The sequence below is a fragment of the Panthera leo genome, chromosome C2 (genome assembly GCF_018350215.1).
Source record: "Panthera leo isolate Ple1 chromosome C2, P.leo_Ple1_pat1.1, whole genome shotgun sequence".
NCBI classification, from domain to species: domain Eukaryota; kingdom Metazoa; phylum Chordata; class Mammalia; order Carnivora; family Felidae; genus Panthera; species Panthera leo.
In genome coordinates this window covers 7,971,328-7,996,361 of record NC_056687.1, presented here as the reverse complement: position 1 = coordinate 7,996,361, position 25,034 = coordinate 7,971,328, and the positions used below count along the sequence as shown (strand labels likewise).

Below are 25,034 nucleotides of genomic sequence, written 5' to 3'. Positions count from 1 at the left end.
TGAATGACCTCATCTGATGTGCAGTCAGTGTTAATACTAAAAGCACAATCTTTGAAGCAATTTAGTGTGTATTAAGCCTTTTTAGAGGTCAACACTGATCGCATATAATGGCTTCTATACTCTTTTTTCTCATTCATGAGCCTGCTTACAATTTCTTCTTATGATTGAGCTTTATTTTCAAGTTTTCCCAAACCTTCAGTTGTGCACAAGATATCCCATGTACCGGTTTGATGAACATAAATCAAATGCCTTGATTATGAACTCTTGTAAAGCATGCTTTTCACATACTTGTTGTATTTGCCTAAAAGAAAAAAGATCTGTGCCTTCCTTTGACAATTGTTACAGGAAATTACTAGTGAGATCCAAGGCTGAGCAAAGCGGAATATGGATATATATCAGAGCCTGACAGCCGCCTACAGCAGCATGGTCACAACCTGGAGATCCCAGTGGGTGGGGCTTTATATGAAGTTGCGAGGTTGGGCTCTCAGGGAGTAAAAAATACTTTCTCACAGAAGGGAGCAGAAAGTCACTGAAGTATTCTCAGTATTGTTTGTCAGTTTGCTATGTGTGTTTTCAGACCTGATTTCTTTTTTTTTTTTTTTTAAACTAAGCATTTTGGTGATACTTCTCACGTTATATTGCTGATTGGCAGGCACGACACCTGTTTAATTAGCAGGTGAACAATCTAGATATTCCTGACTGGTTACAGAATGTGCTGTTAGTGCAGAACGCCGATCTCCCAAGTTCTAACTTGGTTTTCACTCTACATTTGACGTGGAAATGTTGTTAGACTGTTTGAGAGTTCGTGCATGCATTATTCTCATCTTATTGGTATATATAATTTAAAATGAAACTTTTTCTTCCTCTTTCAGTGCATTTGAAGCGCCACTTTATGTTTCGAAACCATCTCTGTTTAGTTTTTGAAATGCTGTCCTACAACCTCTATGACTTGTTGAGGAACACCAATTTTCGAGGTGTCTCTTTGAACCTAACACGAAAGTTTGCACAACAGATGTGCACTGCACTGCTTTTCCTCGCGACTCCAGAACTTAGTATCATTCACTGTGACCTAAAACCTGAGAATATCCTTCTTTGTAACCCCAAACGCAGTGCAATCAAGATCGTTGACTTTGGCAGTTCCTGTCAGTTGGGGCAGAGGGTAAGTATATTTCAGGACTTGTGTATTAAAGTAGAATTAGGTAAAAGTGTAGGTAGATATTTGAGATGTTATTAATGTGTATACAATTCAGAGGTAATCACAGGATGGTTATCTTTAAAATGTGCTGCTTGAATCACATTGTGTTGAAACCTATTTTGGGGAAGTATCTCTTAAAATGCAAATAGTTAGGTTTTGAATGAGAAGGTATTGGTTTTTTAAAATGGGGTTTAAAAAATGACCTGTGTGCCTAAAAGAGAGAATAGGAGATGAGCGAATTAAATATTACGTGGATCTGTGTATTTTCCAAGTAGAGGTTTTAGTATAAATTTGGGGCTATTCCAATACTAGAGCATTGAATCCTTGCTATGAAATGTTTCTCTAAAGATCAAGATAAATGTGTTTCTCCAAAAACTGGTAAGTTAAGAAAAATACAGGTAATTTTACATTACACATGGTGATCTTGTATAGAAATTACACAGTTGGTTAGTATACTTGTGTTGATAAATAAGTTTAAATCTTTTTTGCCCTGTATACATTCTGACACATGTCCAAACTGGTTTTTCTCAGACTGCTGAAGACAGACCTGTCTATAGCAATAAATGGATTTAGATTTAGCTGATGGAAGAAAGATTTTTCCTGCTATTCTTTCTAGCGTTAATGAAAGCTACCCTTAACAGCGGGTTTTGCATATAGAATAGGAGTGATAGGTTGCTCTCTTCTTGAAAGGAAGTCAGATCCCCATTTGATGATGTTTTACTCACTTCAGACACTGTTCCTATTTACTTGAAAGTATTGAAACTGCACTTCTTAGCGGGGGGAAAAAAGGAAAGGCCACAACTGACTTTCAGATACTATTTCATGTTGGCTTTCCGCTTTTTGTTTTTCCCAATTGGATTTCTTATCCTGTGCAACTTTTCTGTTGCACAGTCTCTTTGTGTTTTAAGCATGGCTGGTTAATTTAATCGTGGAGGTTCATAGCCAGTTAACAGGACTATCAGGCTTTTTGTTACTTTCTACAACTTGTCTTCCGGTAGCAGTGTTCTGTAGATCACCGATTGAGATTTAGGGGAGTGGGAAGCAAAGTTTGGGGTTTCAGATGCCTCTGAAAATCAAGAGATGTGCGTAGTTGTTGATGGGGATTAAGTATATTGTGAATGGGAAATACATGCCCATCTTGAACGTCATTTGAATAGATTTAGATTTGGAAAATTTCTACGCCCTCACCTTTTAAACCTAAATCCTATGTTGTGATCTAATATCAAACACTACTGTGCCTCTCCGGCCAAATTGAGACAACTATCCCTTTAGCTCCGTGAGGTTTAAACTGTGTGAGCGTGTCAGGTGAGAGCGAGAGATCCTTTCTGAGACGCACACCCAGTGGCCCTGCCCTGCCCTTACTGGTTCCGTCTCAGAAGGTGGCCGGGTAGGCGTGTTGCAGGGGATTTGGGTGCACAACCTTGTAGATGACCCAGCCGCTGCTTCGACCAAACCAAATAGACGAGTGACAGACGGAAGCTGGGAAATGAGACCTTTGAGATGTAGGGAGTCGTTGGGGCTTACCGATGCTGTTGGCCCTCCACAAACTTGGAAACGTAATAGTTCTTACCTCTCCCTTTGAATTTCACTTTCTTCATTCTGACAAGGCCTTAGGTTTGGGGTTGATCTGCTTATGGGGCATCAAATTGTTTTTTGGAGACTCAGCTAGAGTTTTAGGTGGGAGCCACAAAAGCATCCGTGAGAAAGCACCACACCGCTGGCCACCTAATTGGACTGTTAAGCGTGAAAAGCTTTAGTTAGGAGGATTTTGTTTGTTTCTTTTCTCTTTTTGTTTGCTTTCCTGATGTTTCTAAATACAAATTTATGATGGCTGAAAATGAATTGGTCTCTAGAGACATTCTCAGATTACTTCATTGAAAATTATCCATTTCAAGATTTTTTCCCCTAAGAATTCTCAAATGGAGGTGGAGGAGGACAGGGCAGAAGAAGTGATTGATCAGGAATGACCTCCGGTTGAATTTTATATGGGGGTGTTTCTCAGATACATCTGTGAAACCAGTACAGTAATAGATGTCTGAATTTTCATTTACATTGTACTGAGTTTATTTGACTTGATGCCGAAATACATTCTGTAGGTTAATTAAAATACAGTTTAGTCCTTAAATTAGTGGTAAACCAAGTGCTATCCATGGCAGGAAAGAATAATTAATAGGGAGACCCTATTCTCAATAATGTCTTTTTTCTAACAAAACATAATTGTTTTAAGGTGTATCTTGATTGCCGGTTAGGATTGGACTAAACGAAAGGGCTTGAATTGTATGTTTTGCATTTCACAGTGTGATTAACCACTCTCTTGAAATGTTTGTTTAAGTGATACTTGTAGCATAAAGGTGAAATCAGTAAATGGAACCCCAGCTTAGGAGTTAGGCAATTGTTTTTTCTGTTGATACCAGATAAATGTTCTTAATTCAGTGTTGAGCACAATGAAACAAAACTTATGTTGGAATTAATATGATATTGCAATATATTTCAGATATACCAGTATATTCAGAGTCGCTTTTATCGGTCTCCAGAGGTGCTACTGGGAATGCCTTATGACCTTGCTATCGACATGTGGTCCCTTGGGTGTATTTTGGTTGAAATGCACACTGGAGAACCTCTGTTCAGTGGAGCCAATGAGGTATATGATGATTGCTTTCTAAATTCTGTTTCTGTTTTCATAATTTCCTTTTGTTTTTAATCTTTGTGTAATCTTAAAATTTTTTTTAGGAAAAGACGTCTGCTTATAATCAAGTTAAATATTCAAATGTTGGGTCAGTTTTGAATTTATATTGTTCATTTAAAAAGTTTTTCAATTATTATAATGGTGAGTTTAGGATTTTGAGATGGGAAGTGAGATCTTTTCATCTGCTAATAAGGAAAACAATAAGTTAGATTAGAAAATGTTACGCATTTTGGTTTAAATGTTACAGATTTTAAGTATAATATAACAGAAAAAGGTAACAAAGGCACGAGGGCCACTATGAAAACGGTGTCAACATTGCTGTAAATTTTGAGGTACGATTTAGAATTTAAGAAGTGATGGCTGGCAGCCTTGATCCGAGTAATTTAGGGTGAATTACGATTATAGGATTTTAGAGCTACAGGCTATATGTAATTCTTTTAATTCATGGGTTTCCGGTCTGTTCTCAGAAGGTGTTGAAAAGTCAGAGGCAGTGCCTAGGAGGGCATGGGAGAGGCCATGCTCTCTTGTAGTCAGAGGAATTGGACTTCCATTGGCTTTAAAACCTTGTGGGTTTTTTTTGTGTTTTGAAGAAAAGTTAACCATTACAGATCTTGATCAGTCCATGCATTTATAAATAAGAAAAGAAAGACCATGACTTACACAGGGTTATACAACTCTTAATATGGCGTCGGAAACGTGTCCCTTCCATCCTTTTAATTCACTTGAACTACAGGAGTAGTGAGCTAGTCCTGGGCAGTAACTGGCATAGTGTGTGTTTGGTATTGTTTTGTTATCCTTAATATTATCCTGTAAATCAGGATCTTTCTCATGAGCTTACACGGTATTAAATTCAATTGTATTAATTCTAACTAAAACATAATGAGATACAATTAACCGTATTTTATTAAATCATGTGAAACTTCAGTGGCTTCCACCTCACCCATCGTAAGAGCCAAGTTCTTTGAGTGGTTCAAAGAATCCCCCATTCCCTGTGACTCCTGCGCTCTCTCTGCGACCTTGCCTCCCCTCGCTCTCTCTGGGCCAGCACGCAGCCTTACTCTGTGGTCCCTTGGAAACAGGAGCCACAGGCCCATGGTACTAAGGCCTTTGCATCAGTGCTTCTCCATGCCTGAAATGCCCTTTCCCCAGGGAGCGCGTGGCTCCTTCCCTCCCTGCCTGGGTCTTTGCTGTCATACCGTCTTCTTGGTGACACCCTGCTTTCGGTTGCAGTGCCCCTTCTCACCCTCCATCTTTGAATTTCCTCATGGTTCTTCGTCGTCGTCTGACCTAATGTATTTCATTATGTGTTTGTTCATTAGCGATCTCTTCCCCTATCGTATGAACTTTTTGGCAGGGATTTTTTTTTATCTGTTTTGTTTACTGCTATGTTCTACTGAGCATGGCTTCTAGCATATAGGAGACACTTGGTATTTGAGTGAATGAACCTGCACTTAAAAATATACTTTATTTGGTCCACACTTTATTAAGCCTGTGGGATTTTTTTTTTTTGGATGGTTATTTGATTTTACGTGTTCATTTGTTTAATTGTCTGTCCTGCCCTGTGTGGAATGGTGGGCTCCAGGAGGGCAGGGACTGTGTCTCTTTTGTTCATTATCGTGTGCTCAATGCCTAAGAGGACACGCGCAAGATGCTCTGTTTAAAATTTATGGATGAGGGGCGCCTGGGTGGCTCAGTCGGTTGAGCATCCAACTTCGGCTCCGGTCATGATCTCACGGTCTGTGGGTTCGAGCCCCGTGTTGGGCTCTGTGCTGACAGCTCAGAGCCTGGAGCCTGCTTCGGATTCTGTGTCTCCCTCTCTCTCTGACCCTCCCCTGTTCATGCTCTGTCTTTCTCTGTCTCAAAAATGAATAAAACGTTACAAAAAAAAGTAAAAAAAATAAAATAAAATTTATGGATGAACGAATGAACTGGTGAGGAGAAGCAGGATGTACTACAGTAGAAGTTACAGGCGTTTTTGTTTTTATTTTTAATACAGGTAGATCAGATGAATAAAATAGTGGAAGTTCTGAGTATTCCACCTGCTCACATTCTTGACCAAGCACCAAAAGCAAGAAAGTTCTTTGAGAAGTTGCCAGATGGCACTTGGAACTTAAAGAAGACCAAAGATGGAAAACGGGTAAAATAGGGAAACTTGATTTATTTATTTATATTTTTATATGTATATTTATTTAGCCTGTGTTACTTATTTCACAGCAGCTGTTGGTAGCTCACTTTATATTTTGAAATCAGTGTCTCCGTTAACAATTTCATTAATAACCTAGGCGTCTGCTTTCTTCAAAAGTTGGGTATAGTTTGCCCTGAACTGTCTGTATGGACGAGTGTGTGTTTAATGGGCAGAGTTAAGGCTTCATGTTGGAAACTGTATGTCTGCCGTGTGACACAGCTGATCAAATCAGCGTGCCTCATTTCAGCAGTAGAATCCGAAAGTTCAACCTCTGTCTGTCACAGTGAGTGTATATAACGACGTCACAGTAAACAGTACTGCAGCTGTGGGCAGTAGAGGTCAGGATTGCAGTAAACGGCTTTTTCAAAACAATTCGTTCCGACGGGAGGAAAGAGTTTTTGACTTGGGCGATTTGTGGCAAGAACATCAACCGACTCAGTAATCCTTCGGCAGATTTCAGTTCTGGTTCCTAGCTCGGTGGCATGGACGGCAGGGATGTCAGTCCAAAACCCTTGCAATTAAGGTTTTCAAAATGTTAGGTTGTTGTAGTAATTTTCTTCTGGTTTCAGATCGCTAGACTGCGTCAGTTTAACAGAGTGAACGATGGCAGTTTCGCATCCTGATCTCCTTTTTGTTTGATATAAATGTGAAAATAATCATGTGTTTTGTAATCTAGTTTGTCTCTGGTGTAAGAAGAACGTGATGTATAAATACCTGATGGTGTGTGATCTTTGCACCGGACACCTTGGGGTTGTAGTTTAAACACGTTGTTACCACTTAGGACGTTTTATTTCCGCGCCACTTTGTATTTTGCCCCTTGCATTTTAGCGATGCTGCCACCAGGTGTCCTTTCCAGTGAACTGAAGATGATGGTTCTTGGCTTTAATTCACCTTCACGTAGGCTTTTAATACCAAACGATTTTCTTTAGAAGATTTAAAAATACATCTGTAATTGTATCTTTCATACCTGGTTGTAACTGACTGCACTCTGCCTTATTCTCTGAGCTCTAGGCAGGGCAATATCCGGCAGCCACAGTCAGCCTCCTCCCGCTAAGGAAGGGATGGCAAACACCACACAAGCATCCTGAATCCTTCTGCCTTTGTCCACGGAGCGAGCTCAGTCATGGCCCCTTTCCCCTTGAACCCAGAGCACAGCCTGGGTGGGAATCCTTAGCTTCACCAGCCTTCAGGGTAGCTCCAGCCAGTCGATCTGAAATAGAGTTGGAGGGTATGAAACCTCCTTCGTGTTTTCTCTCTCCGCAGTACAGGCGGCTACTGCTTTCTCCGTTTGGAATCTTTTTGTTTTTTGTTGTTTTTTTTCCGCCAGTTTTTTCTTTTTTTCTAAAGAAAACGTTCATCCCATCCCATGCACATCTCTGCCTTATAAAACCACAGTGAAGCTACTATGGGCCGAAACCTATCATTTCTCCCCAACTGAGCTATAATTACTTTTTAACAAAATTATGGGGGGGGGGGCATTTCAGAAAAGAGTAGATAAATCTTTTCCCTTCTTAAAATTGGAAGTATCTTAACCTGTATTTAATACCTCTTACTTAACTATAGGTTTTATGAAATTTCCCTTAGTTGCAATTAGCAACTCATTTAAGAAACTTGAAGTATAAAATAAGTATTTGTCTTCGGACATAGGTAAATTTTGCACCAACCAAAAACTCAAATCCAGAACCAAATGATTACTTTATGAAGGCTGCACTAGGGAGTTTAACCAGAAGTATAAACTCATTGCGTGTGCAATCGTTGGGTATCTTTGTACTGTTTATTTTCTCAGTGATTTTATTTTTACTGGTAATTTCTCACCTATGTGTCCAGAGCCCCTTTTAGCTGCCTAGTAATGATATCTATACTATGTGTATGTTTTTTTGGTGGGGAAAGTGGATGAAGAATTAAGATGCTGATTTGTTGAAGTATAGTTTAGATACAATAATATAACCACTAGCTAGAATAAGATAACAATATTGTTGTGACCCTTTGTCATCCCACCCCTACTTGCTGATTTCTCTCGTCCTAGGTTAGTTTTTGCCTGTTCATAGGTAAAATTCATATGAATGTAGTCCTATAGTATTTACTGTTTTGTTTCCTTCACTTTAACAAACATCATTTTTGGAAATTCATGCGTATTGTGTGTGTCAACAGTTATTTCATTTTACTGCTTCATAGTATTCTATCGAATTAAAATGTTGTAGTTTATCTGTATGTACCTGTCCGTGGACGTTTGGATTGTTGCCAGTTCGGAACTATTATGAATAAGGGTTCTGGGGACATCATTGCATAAATCTTTTGTACACATGTGTTGTCATTTCTCTAGGGTCATTGCCTGGAGGTAGAATTGCCAGGTCATAGGGTATATGTGTGTTGATCTTCACGAGAAAATACAGTTCTCCAAATTTTTTCATCATTTTACATCCCTGCTGAGTATGACGGTTCTAGTTGTATGACATCCTCCCCATTTGACGTGGTCTCTCTTTCTGAAATTAGCCATTCGGATGGGCAAATGTACGTAGTGGTTTCATTTGCATTTATTTCCCCATGACTAATGGTATGTGCTTTTTAAGCATTCGTAGAGCTTTTTTTGTGACCATCTTTCCAGTCTTTTACTCATTTATTGTTGAGTTGTTTAATTGAGTTGGAGGTTTTTTTGTTTTTGTTTTACACATAATGAATATAAGTGCTTTGTCATACATGTGTCCATATTTTTTCCCCGGACTGTAGTTTACTATTTCTTTTCTTAGTGGTGTTTTTTTGATGAGTGGGAAATTTTACTATTTTCAAATGAAATCAAATCTGTCAACTTTTTTTAGTGAAGGCTTTGTATCTGAAGAAATCTTTGCTTTCCTCAAGTTTGTGAGGGTATTCTGTGCTTTCTTTTAAAAGATTTTTTGATCCTAGCTTTTATGGTTAGTCCTGGGGTTCATCTCGAATTAAGTTTTAAGGATGGAATGAGGTGTAGGAGTTGATGTTCACACCCCCCAGATGCCTGCCTTAGAGTTACAGCATCGTTTGTTGGATAGTTGCCTTTGCCCGTCAATCTGGGTGCTTTTATTCGGTTATTGTTCTTTTTTGTGCGGGCTTGTATTTGCACCCTGTTCTGTTACGTTGCTTTATCAGTCCTTGAACCAGTACGACAGTGCTGGTTGCATACCGTGTGGGAAGTCCCCAATGCAGGTAGTGTAAATTCACCAGCATCTTTTCTTCCGTTTTAATTTTTTTTTTCCCCTCCCTGTTCCCCAGGTCCTTTTTATTTATGTAGAGATTTTAGAATCAGCTTATAAGTCTGTAAAAAAAAAAAAAAAAAAAAAAAATCTTGCTAGAGTTTCTGTTTGGATTGCATTAAGGGTCCATCCAGGAGAATGGACATCTTAACAGTATTGTGTCTTCAGTCTGTGATCATGGTTTATCCATTTATTTAGTCTTTCATTCTTCTCAACAACATTTTGTGGGGTTTAGTGCAGAAGTTTCACACATATTTTTAGTTCGTTTTATTTAATTTCTGATTTTTTCATACAATTTTTAAAGTATCGTTAAATGTCATTAAAATGTCATTTTTAAAGTATTGTTTTCTACTTTTCTCATTGAAAATATGTGGAAATAGAATTGAGTTTGTATATTAACTCGTATCCTAAGATCGTGCTACATGTACCTATTTGTTGTAGTTTTTTGTTTTTAGATTCTGTAGGGCTTTCTACTTACTCACATCCTCCACAAATGAACAGTTTTATTCTTTCAATCTGTATGCCTTTATTTATTTTTCTTGTTTTATCGTACTGACTAGGACCTCCGTATATTGAGTAGTTTTGGTGAGAACGAACATCTCCCCGTGTTCTCAATCTTGTGGGAAAGCATACCTATTTAAGTATGGTGCTCGTTGTGTATGTGTCTTGTAGCTCTGTCGGGTTGAAGGAGTAGTTTCCTGTGTTTTTAGAGAAGTGTCTTGCTTGTTTGTTTTTCTAAATCATGAGTGGGTTTTGGATGTTGTCACATGCTTTCTGCACCTGTAGAGATGATCATATGGTTTTTTCCCTGTTATGTGGTAAAATACATCAATAACTCTTAGAATATTAAGCTCAACCTATGATAAACCACACTTCCTACGTATTGCTGGGTTCAGTTTGCTAGTCTACATTGGTAGGAATATTTGTCTAAAATTTTAATATAATGCCTTCATTAGGTTTTGATCCCAGGATTCTGCTGGTCTCATAAAACTATTGGGGAAGTATTCTTTCTTGATTTTTCTGAAAGAGTTTGTATAAGATTGGCATTATTTCTTTTGTAAATGTTTAATAGAGTTCATCGATGAAGCTATCAGGACTGGAGATGTTCTTTGTTAGAAGGTTATTAATTGTAGCTCACATTTTTTGGTAAATATATGGCTATTTGGAGTTTCTTTTTTGAGTCCATTTTGGTAGGTATGGATTTCAAGCAATTTGTCCTCATCTAAGTTGTTGGCTTTGTCAGCATAAAATGACCCATAATATTTCATTATTATCTTTGTAGTTTCTAGAGGATCTGTAGTGATACAGTCTCTCTTGTATTCCTAACATCGGTCATTCCTGTTTTCTCCTTTTTCCCATTACTCTTGCTAGTGGTTGTCAAATTTGCCAGTCTTTTCAAGCAACCAGTCTTTTGTTTTTACTGTTGCTTCGTCTTGTTTCTATTTCACTGGTGCTTTTCTCTGTTATTTCTTTTTCTTCTCCTTACTTTAGGCTAAATTTGCTTTTTCTAGCTTCTGAAGGTGGAACCTTAGATCATTCATTTAAAACTTTCTTCTCATAGCATTTAATGGTATAAATGTCCCTCTAACTATTGCTTTAGCTGCATGCAGCAACTTTTGATATATTTTAAGTCTCATTGATTTTGAAACATTTCTAATTTCCCTTGTGATTTCTTTTTACTCATTGTTATTTAGAATGTTGTTATATAATTTCAAAATATTTGAGGATTTTCTAGGTATCTTATTGTTAGCTGATTTCTAATTCAGTAGCATCATGGGTCAGAAAACATGATTTCACTCCTTTAAGTGAAATTCATTGAGACTTGTTTTAGAATATAGCAGGTAATCTCACCTTGTGAATGTCCTGTGTGCCGTTGCAAAGAATTGCATTTTATACAGTTGTTTGGTGTAGTGGTCTACCGATGTCAGTATAGGTCAGGTTGTTTGATTTTTTTTTTTTTCATATCTTTTACATCCTTATTTTATATGTGTGTGTACATGTGTCTGCCTGTGGATATTTGTTTTATCAATGACAGAGGGGAATGGTAGCCTTTAGTGATAATTCTGGATTTGTCTTCATCTCCCTTTCGTTGCTTTATGTGTTTCAAAGCTCTCTTAGTAGGTGTGTACCCATTTAGTATTGTTGTGACTGTGATAAATTGACTTTTTCATTATGATGAAATGTCTCTTTTTATCTCTAGTAATATTTCTAATTGTTAAGTCAGACTTGTCTGGTATTACACTACCTGTACCAACCTTCTTATTCGTAACATTTTCATAGTCTGTACTTTCTGTGCCCTTTAACGTCAAATCTGTCTGTATTTATATATGAAATACAGCTTTTGTATGCAACATTTAGTTGTCAAGCCTTTTAATCCAGTCAGATAGTCTCTTTTTTTCACGTTCAGTTTTTAACCCATTTAGTTATTCGGAAGTTTAGGTTTTAACTGTTGTATTTGTTCTCTGTCTCACCTCTTTTTTCCCCCATTCCTTCTTTCCTGCCTTCTTTTGGGTCAATGGAGTACTTTCTGGTGTTCTGGTATTTTATTTCATCTGCTCTCTTGACCCTTTAGCTCTTACCCTGTGTGTAATTTTTAGTGTTATACGTACCCTTAATGCATCAGTTGACGTTCACGTAACACCACGTGATCAAGCATGCCCTTTTGTCTAACCGTCTACCTCTTGTGCACGTGGCATCGTACGTCACTTCTGCGTATGTTATAACCCTCACAGCAGACACATCGACTGCTTAAATAAAAAGGGACTTTTAAAGAAATTTTGAAACACACACAAAATAAAGATACTAAAAAGGTCTTTTCTGTTTACCTATGTACGTTCTTGATTCCTTCCCACCCTTCTTGGCTTCCGGCCTGAAGAACTTCGTCTAACTTTTTTATTTTGTAGGGAATAACTTTTGCTGATGGTGTCTCTCAGCAGTTGTTTATCTGAAAATATCTTTATTTACTTTCTTAAGGAAGATAATGGACATTTCCATGGATGTAGAATTCTAGGTTGACATTTCAGCAAAAGAGAAAAGAGGTTATAACATTGCTTTGTGTATCACGTTGTTTCTAAAGAGAAGCCAGTGGCTTTTCTAAGTATCCTTCCCTATATGTAATGTTTCTCCCTTTCCCCCTTCCTTCTGGCTGATTTTAATGTTTTCTGTTTTTGTTCAGTTATTCAATAATTTGACTCTTATGTCTCCAGGAATAGCTTTCTTTGTATTTATTTTCCTTGGAGTTGTTAAGTTCTGGGGTCTGTGGGTTGATCGCTTTCGTCAGTTTTTCCTAAGACTGTATCTTTTCCAGTATCTGTTGCTTCAGTCTTTCTTCTCCTTCTAGTTCTCTACTGAAATGTGTGTGACAGGCTCAGCATGATCTCAGAGGTCTCCAGTTTGTTCATGCTGTTTTCTTTTTTGTTTTAGTTTGGATAACGCCTTTGCTCTGTCTTCTGATTCACTGATTTTTTTTTTTCTTCTGCTGAGTCCAGTCTGCTGTTAAAACCATTACGTGAATTCTTGATTTCTGATATTGCATATTTTAGTTCTGACATTTCCGCATTTCCACTTACCTTTCAGGGAAAGGTTGCATTTGGTCTTCTGTCACCCCCCCATCTATTCACACATGTTGTGCACCTTTTGAACTAAAATCTTTTACCTATTTGTTTATCATGGTTATTTGTAATGCCGGCCTGCCAGTTTCAGCATCTGGGTGGTTTACTTATGTGGGTCTTCCGACTAATTTTTGCACTTTGATTTTGGACCCATCTTTTTAAAATTTCTTGTGTCTGTAGTTTTTTAAATGCACGCTGGACTTTGTATCTGAGAACAGTTGTGATGGAGGTAAACCCTCCCTCCAGAAAGAGATGCACCTCTTACTCCGTCATATGGGACTCAGTCCATCTCCTTTGTAGCTGAGCTGAATCTGGGCCTTGTGTTGTTTGTTCGCTCCACCTAGATTCTGTTCTCCACTGTCTTCCTAGCTTTTAAGCAGTGTCTGTGGCGACCCGAGTGCTCTCTCTGCAGCCCTGCTGCCCCAGGCAGTCTGTCCGTCCTGCTGCTCAGTTCCCTGGGGGCTCAGGTCTGGGCTCTCCGCCTGCCCTCCGCCTTTGGCCCGTCCACACTGCCAGGAGTTGGTTCAGAGCTGGGCCGGATTCTTCTTACCCACATCTCTGGCATTTGCTCCTTCCCTCACCTTAGGTCTCTTCTCTCCTAGAAAGGGCTTCTCATTTTCTGGAATTCCGTCAACTCTGATTTGTTTAGTTCTTGGCACTCAGATGGGTTTTTTAAATGGAATGATTTTGTGGCCTACCTGCTGGCGTGTTTTTGCTTTCAGAGTGAGAGCCGTGGTCTCTTACGAATTTCTGCATTGTCACTAGAAGCAAAAATCGGTGATGCCATTCTGAATAAATTCAATATTCATAAGCGTCTTAAGGGTTCTACCACCATCTATTAAAAAAGGAGTTTTCAGAAAAATCTCAACACGTGTTAATTTATTACTCAGCATATTCTAAATGCTTTTAATTTCTTTATCTAAATATGAAAGTGGTGGGGGAGCGCCTGGCTGGCCCAGCCTGAAGACCATGCACCTCTTGGTCTTGGGGTCATGAGTTCAGTCCCACACTGGGTGTAGAGATTACTTAAAAAAATAAACGAAATGAGAACAGTAAATCCGAGCGTGTAGGGTTAAACCAGTGAATCTTCACTTGGAGTGATTACCACAGCTTTGGAGAGCCATTGTTAGGAAAGGAAGTGCATCCGAGGTCACGTGTATCAGGCAGAAAAGCGATTCGGACCACTGGGCCGGAGCAGCGGTCGCACCAGAAGGTAAAAGCTTAAGGCTTTTGTGGGCTTCTATTGCATATTATGTGGCTGTGTTTGTTTGTTTTTACAACCTTTAAAAATATAAAACCCATTCATAGCTGAAGCTATAGAAAAACAGCCCAGGCTAGGCCTTTGTTTGCTGACCCCTGGGCCACATGATCTTTATAGTCATTTTTGGTCTTGAAATTATTTTGAATTTCTCCAACAACAAGCGCATTTGGAATAGTAATGTGTGAAAATCCAGAGAATCTGAGTATAAAGCGTTCTTTTTAATAAAGGTCTCAATATATAACATATTTAAGCATATTTGAAGTTATGCAGGCTTTTACATACTCCATCGCATTTAGAGAAAGCTTTTTTTTATCTTTCTTCTCTTCAGGAGTATAAACCACCAGGAACCCGTAAACTTCATAATATTCTCGGAGTAGAAACAGGAGGACCTGGTGGGCGTCGTGCTGGGGAATCGGGTCATACCGTGGCTGACTACTTGAAGTTCAAAGACCTCATTTTAAGGATGCTTGATTATGACCCCAAAACTCGAATTCAACCTTACTATGCCCTGCAGCACAGTTTTTTCAAGAAGACAGCTGACGAAGGTACAAACACAAGTAACAGCGTGTCCACGAGTCCCGCGATGGAGCAGTCACAGTCCTCCGGAACCACCTCCAGCACGTCCTCCAGCTCAGGTCGGTCCTTCTGATACTCGGGGAGGCCTGGAAGCGTTTCTTATTTTTGTTACAAGGTGGGGGTTACTGTAAAGTCTTTGAAGAATTGGTTGTTGGGATAGGGAGGAATTGTTTTACCTAAATCTACCCTTTGTAGTTAGTAAAACATTTCACCTGTCCCCAAGCTCTGATACTTAATTACGCGTGATAAATTCTGCTTGGCAGTTGGAAACGAAACCCTTTCTTTCTTGTTTTTTTTAAATGTGTTTTTTTTAAATGTTTGTATTTATTTTTGAGACAGAGCATGAGCAGGGGAGGGGCAGAGAGAAAGGGAGACAGAATCCGAAGCGGGCTCCAGGCTCTGAGCTGTCCGCACAGAGCCCGACACGGGGCTCGAACCCAGACACTGTGAGATCATGACCTGAGGCGAAGTTGGGCGCTCAACCGACTGAGCCCCACAGGCGCCCCTCTTAGCCAAAGTTTTCCTTTGGTTTCTTAAGTAGAAATACTTTGTTCACGTGCCTGAACTTTCCCCTAACTTAACCCAAACCAGACTGTCGTGTGTTAGTTCACTGGTCGGTGTGAAAGAACTTAGAGAACTGGATGACTTCCTGATACGCTTTGAGGTTCATACAGCTTTTTGCGCGTGCCGTACCTTCGGCGTTAACGTGAGTGTTGGAATACATACCTGAGCAAAGTTAACTTCAGACTTACGAGTACTGTGTTGTGATCCCGAAGGTGGATCGTCGGGGACGAGCAACAGTGGGAGAGCCAGGTCAGACCCGACGCACCAGCACCGGCACAGCGGCGGGCACTTCACGGCTGCCGTCCAGGCCATGGACTGTGAGACTCACAGTCCCCAGGTGAGCTCCCCGCCGCGGAGGCCCGGCCCCGCAGCAGCCGGCCGGGGCCGCGGCGGGCGCCAAGCGCATTTCCGGTGGTTGTGTCGTTTACCCCACGGGGTCTTAGTAGCTTCCGCGCGTGTAGGGAATTCTGCCCTGTCCGTAACTAAGGAAGCACGTCTTTGCAGTTTTCTCCCTCGCTATGTAGAAGTAGCTAACGTTTCTTGGGTGCATACCAGCCACTGTTCCGGTTGTTATTCCCTGTGTTTATCTCATTTACGACAGTAGCACTTGGAGCCTTACACTGTTCGAGTTTCCCTTTTAACATTGGGAACTGACCCTTGATGGGTTCAGTAACTTTCCCTGGCTTGTGCTCTTCATTACTGTGCTCCGACCGCTTCCTGTGATCTTTGGTCACTCACGGTCCTTGATTCCGAATCAGTTTGTGGTCTCTCACCTCCATGTTGTTTTGGGGTTACTTTGGGGTTTTTTTTGCTTTTGTTTTGTTTTTAATATCTATTTACTTTTGAGAGACAGAGACTGAGGTGGAGAGGGGCAGAGAGCGAGGGAGACACGGGACACTGAAGCAGGCTCCAGGCTCCGAGCTGTCAGCATAGAGCCCGACACGGGGCTCGAACTCACGGACGGTGAGACCGTGACCTGAACCGAAGTTGGGCACTCAGCCGACAGCCGTGCAGGCCCCCCTTGTTTGTTTTTGAAACGTGTTAAAGAAGAGGCTGTAATCGGGTATTTTTCTTTTCAATGGGGTGAAGCAGATGTTGGTAGTAAAAATATTTATGAAATACTCTTTGTAAAATACTAACTCACACGGGGCACTGTGTCACGGTGCTGTGTGACGAGGGGCCGGCGTATCATTTGTAAAAGCGAAGTCAGGACAGGTTGCTGAGTATCACGCCCCATTCTCGTGGCTGGGGCTGCTGGGCGCTGCGGAGAAGACCACGAGCAGCAAGCTGGCACGGTCGGTGCCGTTGCCAGTTCCTAGTGCCCAGCCTCTGGGCGGGCTCGCCATTCCTCACCACCTCGTGTCTCCCCCGTTCTCTGTAGGCACTGTTTCCAACGCCCCTTCTACTCTTTTTAGAAACTGACCTCTTGCTCAGCCTCTGGCTCCTGGGTCTGCTTGATTCTCTTCTGTCAGCATCTGATCCCCCCAGGTGTCTCCCGGCTGGAGCCAGCCCTCCTCCTGGCCCGTGTCTGTCTGGTGTCTGTTTGGCCCTACGTCGTGCTAGCCTGTGGTGGCTGTGTTGGACCCGTGAAGAGTTCCTCGGTCTGCTCCGGTGGGGGACACCGTTGCTGCAAGTGTCACCTGCGGCCGCCACTGAGGAGGCCGGTGCCGGGCATTCAGAGGCTTGTCCTTTTTTGTTCTCACCCACGTGGACAGTTTTGGCTCCTCCCTGCCCTTTGAAGCACTTTCCCTCTTTTTCCCTTGGCAGGACGCCCCCTGAGTTTCCCTCACTTGTCTGGCCTTTCCTTCCCTGTCTCTTTTTCCGGATTCTCCTCTGCCCACCCTGTAGACACGGACGCTCCCAAGGCTTGCCCGCTTGCCGGTTGACCTCGCCCACCCTGTCCGATGCCTCAGTACCGTCTTGGCCCAGGTCCCCCCTCCAGCTTCATTTCTGACCTGGGCCTCTGTTTCTCTTTTGTGTTCCTCGTACAGATGGCCCTAGATTCACCCATTTGTTCAAGCCTTACACCTGGGGGTTAGGTTGGGGAGCTGATCCTTGACTCGTCTTTTCCCTCATCCCACAGTTGAATCAAGTAGTAAATTGTGTGAATTCTGAATATCCTAAATGTGCTTGTATTTTCTTCACTTCATCCCATTGCTACAACCGTCTCCAGCCTGTCTTCCTATAAAGAATGTTCTAACCTGGTCTTCCAGCATCTAACTCCATTCAGCGGTCAACGCCATTTTCTTCTCTGCGGGCACATGAACATTCAGTAAAGCAGTCTGATGCGGCTTTTCCCTACTTTAAACCAGTGTTTGGCTTTTCCTTTGTACTTAAAAGGGAATTTAGACTTCCTGCGAAGGTCTCAGTGATTGCCACGGTCTGGTCCTTTTCAGGGCATTCTTTCTCCTCTTTATTTGCTCTGGTCTTACTGGATTTTTGTCATTTTTTTGGAATATACCACGTTCTTTCTTGTTTCTCACATGTTCTGTGCTCAGCCTGGAACACTTTTCCCCTCTCTCGGCTTTGGTCATTGCCACTTACACTTCAGACCTTCACTTAAATGTCGCTATTGGTTTTTGTATCCTTTTTGAGATATTGTATGCATATCCACATACAGATACAGATTCCTAATCTTTGTACACAAACGATAGCGTGCCATGCACAAGTTGATGTTTTGAGTTTGTTTTTTTGCTTGTTTTTTTGGGGGGGGTCGTTATATGTTTTACGGGTATTTTTAATATATATTTGGAGCTCTTTCTACATCAGTACCTGGAGAACTTTTTCTTCCTTCTTCTTCACACGATACTCCCGTGTTTAGATGTTCCATAAGTCATTTCCCCTGTTAATTTCCAGTCTTTTTTACTATTACAGATGATGGTAGAATGCCACAGACCTATCACTCATACACATTAAGTGTACCTGTGATAGGAACCCCTAAATGTGAAATCGCAGGTCAGAGAGGGATGTGATCTGTAAGTTTCATAATTGCTGTCAATTGCTCTCCATTTAGTTTTGCCAGTTTAGCCTTCCACCAGCAAGACTTTGGAGAAACAATCGGGGGGGGGGGGTGATCATCTTTGATCAGTCTGAAATGAAAAATGGTATTGGACAGAAGATATTTTTATTTTGCTTATTTGTTCCTCTTTTTTCTTTAAAAAAATGTGTTTTAAGTTTATTTAACTTTTTATGGAAGAGACAGAGAGAGAGAGAGAGAGAATGAGAATGAGAATCCCAAGCAGGCTCCACACTGTCAGTGCAGAGCCTGATGCGGGGCTCGATCCCACAAACCGTGAGATCGTGACCTGAGCCGAAATCAAGAGTCCAATGTCTAACCAATTGAGCCACCCAGGCAACCCTGCTTATTTTCTATTTATACATGAATTTGAGTCGTGTTGTAGTTTAAGAGCCGTCAGTATTTTCTGAGAACTTTCTGCCTCTTTTTCTACTGGATTGTTTGCAGTGGTGTGTCTTAAAGTTTGACTCTCCAGACCACTTCCGCTGAGAAAGAAACGCTTTATGTCAGCTCCTGGTAAAAGACATATTTTCCAGCTCATAGGGACAGAGTAGATAAACAAAATGAGTCAAATTAATAGAAATTGCAAGTACTGCTGATAAAAGGTGTCAGGATGTGATCTAGGATGACGATTTGTTGGGTGGGATGCGTGAGGATTTGAGTAAGCCAGACTGATAATAGACCCCACAAAATATGGTAGCCAAAGGGAGTATGAAGTCTCTTTTTTGGGTAGCGGTCCCGGGAGGGTTTTCAGGTCAGTGGCATGGCTGTCTCCCGTGTCCTGGGCGAATAACTCCGGCCCTTAGGGCCTGGCTGTCTGCTGGCATCCACCAGGCGGGATGTGGGAGGTGTTGGTGGGCCAGGTCCGGCCGTGACATAAAAACATCAAAACGTTCATTCGTGTTGCACGGACTAGAACTCAGCCCCGTGGCCATACCTGAGGACGGGGGAGGCTGGGAAGTGTAGTGCCGCCATGTGGACAGCTGGTAGCTGCTGCCCCAGGAGTTGAGGCAGTGTCAGCCAGAGTGGTCAGAGAAGACTCGAACCGAAATGGGAAGGAAGCACCCGAGGAGAAATGAGAAGTCAGAGCATTTTAGGCAGGAAGGAACAGTAGGCACAGATGCCCTGAGACGTTGGAAAGATACGACTACCGGGTGGAGGAATGGAAGGAGGACCCGGTGTTGGAGCCCAGGTAGCAAGAGGAAGGATGGCTGGAGGACAAGGTTGGCCAGACGAATGGTGGCCCCCGAGGCAGACCACCTATGGATTTTGCATTAGTTTGTTTTTCTAATAAGTGCGCGGAGAAATCATTAAAGGATTTTAATTTAAATAGGAAAGTGATTGGATTTGTGTTTTGAGAAGATTTTTCTTCTGTTATGAAGAATGGGTTGGAAAAAAGGCACAAGGATGGAAGCTGGGAGCTGATTTAGGAGGCGGTTGTGCGGTGTGGGTGAGCGGTGGACGGTAGGAGCCTGGGAGAAGGGATGGTGGTGGAGACCAGGGAAGCAGCCAGGCTGGAGCCGTTTCGAAGGCACGCTCCATGGTACTTGCTGATGGTGTGGATGCAGGAGTTACTGAGCCGCTGATGAAAAGAGTGCTCTTACTGAAACGGGAAAGATGGAGAGAAGAGGGGCTTTACGGGAAAGCCAAGAATTCATTTTGAACCTGTCCAGAATGTTTGTTATCTGATCCTTTCCAGAAAAAGTTTGCTGATCCCTGGCATAAACAATGCATCCCAGGAAAGAAAGTGGCCAGTGAAATAAATACATGAGCCTGTTAATGGGTATAGCGTGCTAAAAATTGCAGCTTTCATAGTAAAATACTGGTTCGCTCAAACATACTTGGAATTTTGCGTTCTAATTTTTTTGTTTTTAATGTTTGATTTTGAGAGAGAGAGAGCGAGAGAGAGAGCGCGCGCGGGGAAGGGGCAGAGAGAGAAGGGGGGAGACCCAGAATCCCAAGCAGGCTCCAGGCTCCGAGCTGTCAGCACAGAGCCCGAGGCGGGGCTCGAACTCACGAACGGTGAGATCATGACCTGAGCCAAAGTCGGATGCTCAACCTACTGAGCCACCCAGGTGGCCCGGGATTTTGTGTTCTAGAACTGACACATTAAAAGTTTCAAAAATCCCCTCTCTCTAATTAACATAAATGCTGGTGTCCTAGCTTTCGTTTGAAGATTAAGTAAAGCTTGGAAACAGTACTCTGAATAAATGCTTTGAAAATCTTCTTACAGGTGCGTCAGCAATTTCCTGCTCCCCTTGGTTGGTCAGGCACTGAAGCTCCTACACAGGTTACTGTTGAAACTCATCCCGTTCAAGAAACAACCTTTCATGTAGCCCCTCAACAGAATGCATTGCATCATCACCATGGAAATAGTTCCCATCACCATCACCACCACCACCACCACCACCACCACCACGGACAACAAGCCTTGGGTAACCGGACCAGGCCAAGGGTCTACAATTCTCCAACGAATAGCTCCTCTACCCAGGATTCTATGGAGGTTGGCCATAGTCACCACTCCATGACATCCCTGTCTTCCTCAACTACTTCTTCCTCTACGTCCTCCTCCTCTACCGGTAATCAAGGCAACCAGGCCTACCAGAATCGCCCGGTGGCTGCTAACACCTTGGACTTTGGACAGAACGGAGCTATGGACGTTAATTTGACCGTCTACTCCAATCCCCGCCAAGAGACTGGCCTAGCTGGACATTCAGCGTACCAATTTTCTGCTAATACAGGTTCTACACATTACATGACTGAGGGACATCTGACGATGAGGCAAGGAGCTGACAGAGAAGAGTCCCCCATGACAGGAGTTTGTGTGCAACAGAGTTCTGTAGCTAGCTCGTGACTAAATTGAAACTTGAGTTTGTTTCTTGTGTGTTTTTATAGAAGTGGTGTTTTTTTCCAAAAAACAAAGTGCAAAGCTGCTTGCATCAGAAGGAGATTAACACACTGAACCGCTACAAGAGGGCAAAGCTGACTTTTTTTCTTTTTCTTTTTCTTTTTTTTTTTTTAACTTGAAAAGATTGCAAAGGGACAATGAAGTTTTTCAAAGAGCCATGTCCACAAACCCGTCGTCACGGAGAGCGCAGAGGTGTCCTCTTTTCGCCTCCCCCATTTTAACTTGCCACACCCCAGCCGTAGTGGGTTTTTTTGTCTTTTCTGTTCCACAGAAGTTAATGTTCAGATGTTGGTCTTGGTCATTTGCCAACTAATTTTAAAATAAAAAGGCACTGCACATAATTTGCATAAAGGGCCCCACGAGGGTGTTTTTTTTCCTTTTTGTTTTTTCCTTTTTCCTCCCTTTACCCCCCTCCCCCCCCCCGTTTGTTTTGTTTTGGGTGGGGGGTGGGAAATTTGGGTTTTTAAGTCCTCTAAACACACTTGGGCACGGAAACGCAGTACTGTAAGGAAGAGGGACCTCCAGCTGACACAAACATCACCTTCAGCTGTATGGAAGGGACGGTTGTTCTGGAGTTTGTTTGTAAGGCACAGTGAGCATGCTAAGTGGCGGGGATCAGAACTCTCCTGTCTGAACCTACTGAGGAGCAAAGCAGCAATTACATGGGATCCCGTGGGTCTCCTGTTGGAGAGGCCACGGTAGATAGTAATGGAACGTGACTGGTCTCCTAACCGAGGTGCACTGAGAAGCAATCAACGGGTCAGTCGTGGCCAGTCCTGGGGAGGTCTGAGTGGTGGTCTTTGGGATAACCTTTGGCCTTATGGATTTGGACTCGAAATTAGAAGAGCCTACCATTTCAGATGCAATCACTTTTGGACATGCTTTTGCAGACAGTCCTTAATGCTGAAAACACAGAGAATGGGTAATTCAAGAGGCCTTTCTTTTAAAATAGACTTTTGTGACCCACTAATTGTAAGGTATTGCAAGGTCACTTTGCGTGTGTCATAAAGTTGACTTCCTTATTGGTTGAAGGTCACAGAAGTAGTGGTTTGCTTTGATGGAAATAGCTACAGCTGTGTCCCTTCCTGCTTTTTACTTTTTTTGTTTTTTTTTTTTTGTTTTTGTTTTTGTTTTGTTTCGTTTTTGCTTTTTTTCTCGGCACGTGGTATCTCCACCATTTCTTCTGCACAAAGATGTCTTCTGTTCATCCTGAACATTTTTAAAAAATGCAGAATTTTATGTGACTGCTTTTTTGCCTCACAATTATGCTGTGAATTTTACAAAAATTTATTTTCTTTTTTGATAATTTATTGTACCAAAGCTGTTTTTATAGCACATAGATGTCTGTAACCAATAATGTAGCAGTCCTGCACTTTGACACAAGGTGTAACTAGACCATTTTTAAATGTCAGTTGAAAATTATGGCTGTACTATTGCTTAAACAAAACTGGAACTGTTGTTGAATCCATAGCCAATACATCTACAGCAATCTGTGTTCTGAACATAATAGATTGACATCTAATTCAAGATGACAGCATCTGTTACATTCTAAATGTGTTCAGGCTTCCGAAGGTAAAGGGACACTGGATCCAGAAGCTATGGAACCAGCAGTCGATTCTTGTATTCCTGATTAACCTACTTGTAAACTTGAAAGCAAGACCTTGATTGCACCAACAGGTCCAAAATATGAGCACGAGTAAAGCGAAACTCTCATGCGTGACCTGAAGTGAACAGGCTGGTGTTTAACAGGTGCCTAGTTTTGAGATTATGCTGCCTTAATGTAACACAGTCTGGCAGTTGCTAAATTTGTGTTCCCATTTTAAATTGACCAATTTTAGGGTGTTATACTTTTGAGCGGTTGAATTGGGAGAATGAAGATAAGTAATTTATCTGTCCGGGATCAAAAGAAGCCTAGGAAAGAAGCAGTAATCTACCTCTGCCGATAACCCTGTTCAAAACAACTCAGCAGAACACCACATTACTTTTTATTGGTCAATTCCATGTGGCTGACTAGGTCAATTTTTTCTGAACAAAAAGCAGGTTTTTATATGTAAACAGTGACAAAAAGAAAGGCTTAAAACTATGTGAATGTGAATGGAAACTTGGAAATACCGTTTTTATAATCCACAAAATTTTTTTGTTGTTAATCAGGAAATCCATATTTATTTTGTAATTAAATGTCAAGCCTGTGGATGATTTTTGAACTTGGTAGTTCATAAAAGTTTACAGTGAATAAAAGGATATCATCTTGAGTATAGCAATATCAAAAGGAATCAGTAGTTACTGCTGTTTAGGACTATAAGGGGAAGATATTATATGGGTCAGGTCATTTTTCTGTGCTGGTTGCCACATCTTAGCAAGCACCAAAAACGAAAGCAGTTTTTAAACCGCTATTTACATAAAGGAAATCATAAAATCCAATGCTTCTGCATACTGTGTTATGTTACAGTCCAGTTTTGTGTGCTTTACTACACGGTTTGGTTACAGGACTTCTGTGCATTGTAAAACATAAACAGCATGGAAAAGGTTAAATACCTGTGTGCAGATTGTAAGATCTGGTCCGGACTTGCTGTGTATATTGTAACGTTAAATGAAAAAGAACCCCCCTTTGTATCATAGTCATGCGGTCTTATGTATGATAAACAGTTGAATAATTTGTCCTCAGACTCTTTACTATGCTTTTTTAAAATTAAGAAAGATGTAAACATAGTAAAAAACTCTTCCTATGCAATTAACCTGGTCCAGGTAATGGGTCTGGTAGGTATACTGAGTATAAGTTTGGTCAAATGTGTAAGAAGGAAATGGTGCGACGTGGACCTAGGCTTCCCAAATCCCGGAAAGTGAAAATTGGAGGTTTTGATTTTGATCATTTTGATTTTCAAAATCATTTCTTTATATGAGTGATTACTATATTCAGTTTGTCTCCTATTCAGAGTGCTAATAGCTTGTAGTTTTTAGAATGGATGTGAGGGTTCAGTGGTTTTTCTTTTAATAGGGTTGGACCTTCTGGGAAACAAGAGGAAATACACGTCATCTCGTTCCTCCTTCCCCAGATCCACGTAGGGGGGCGAATCAGGGACTTCGTTGTGTGGAGTCTGGAACTCCCGCCACAGTGAATTGACGTGTAACCTAAAGTCTTTTCCTTTTATAAATTAATATGTAAGTATATATGAGGGTGGCTTTCAGGAAGGCAGAAAACTTACTTAAAAAGTTAAATGTGATTCCGTAAAAGGCAAGTTGGCCGCATAAAGTTAGACTTCATCAGAAAGAAAAAAAAAAACTGGCTTTAGTTTTTTTCTTACGATCTGAGCATTTTGTTTAACTTCGGTAAGTGGCACATTTTATATGGGATCAGACTCCAAGAATCCTAAGCATATTTTTATTTAAGGAGTATTAGAATGACCTGTAAAAAATCCTTAAGGCTGCGGTAATTCTAGAAGACCCACGAAATGCCTGTCGCATTTGTCCCTGTACCCTCCTCCTCAGCTCCTGTGTTGTGAAACTGACTGTTGCAGTAAGTCATATGATAAAAAATACATAAACAAAATACAAAGACAGGATAGCAAATGCCAAATTTTTTCCAGGGCACTTCTCCAGTTTCCTTTTGGCCTTTACTTTGCTCTCAGAATACAAGCTCAGTACTCGTTTTTATGTCCAGTTCTGTAGTGGTGACCAGAACTGATAGTTCAGATGGTTTGTTCCAGATACCAGAGGTTGGTTTTTAGTGCCATATATGAAGACAGTTTGAAATTTTAAGATTAAGGCTTGGGCAGGGCAGGCGGGCGGGGGCCCATTCTGGTATCCT

At 41.4% G+C, this 25,034-nt stretch overlaps 1 protein-coding gene across 9 annotated transcripts in view; it reads left to right on the top strand.

Moving 5' to 3' along the window:
* The window catches only part of DYRK1A (dual specificity tyrosine phosphorylation regulated kinase 1A), a 147,866-nt gene extending 123,978 nt beyond the window's left edge, over positions 1-23,888 (top strand). For all 9 annotated transcript variants that reach the window (XM_042954398.1, XM_042954390.1, XM_042954394.1 and 6 more), the window contains 6 exons: positions 873-1,159; positions 3,690-3,836; positions 5,878-6,018; positions 14,494-14,800; positions 15,518-15,642; positions 20,555-23,888. In XM_042954398.1, the coding sequence (XP_042810332.1) occupies positions 873-1,159; positions 3,690-3,836; positions 5,878-6,018; positions 14,494-14,800; positions 15,518-15,642; positions 20,555-21,175 (1,628 nt within the window). In that variant the 3' untranslated portion in view covers positions 21,176-23,888. The remainder of the gene's footprint in view (positions 1-872; positions 1,160-3,689; positions 3,837-5,877; positions 6,019-14,493; positions 14,801-15,517; positions 15,643-20,554) is intronic.
* The last annotated feature ends 1,146 nt before the right edge of the window (positions 23,889-25,034 follow it).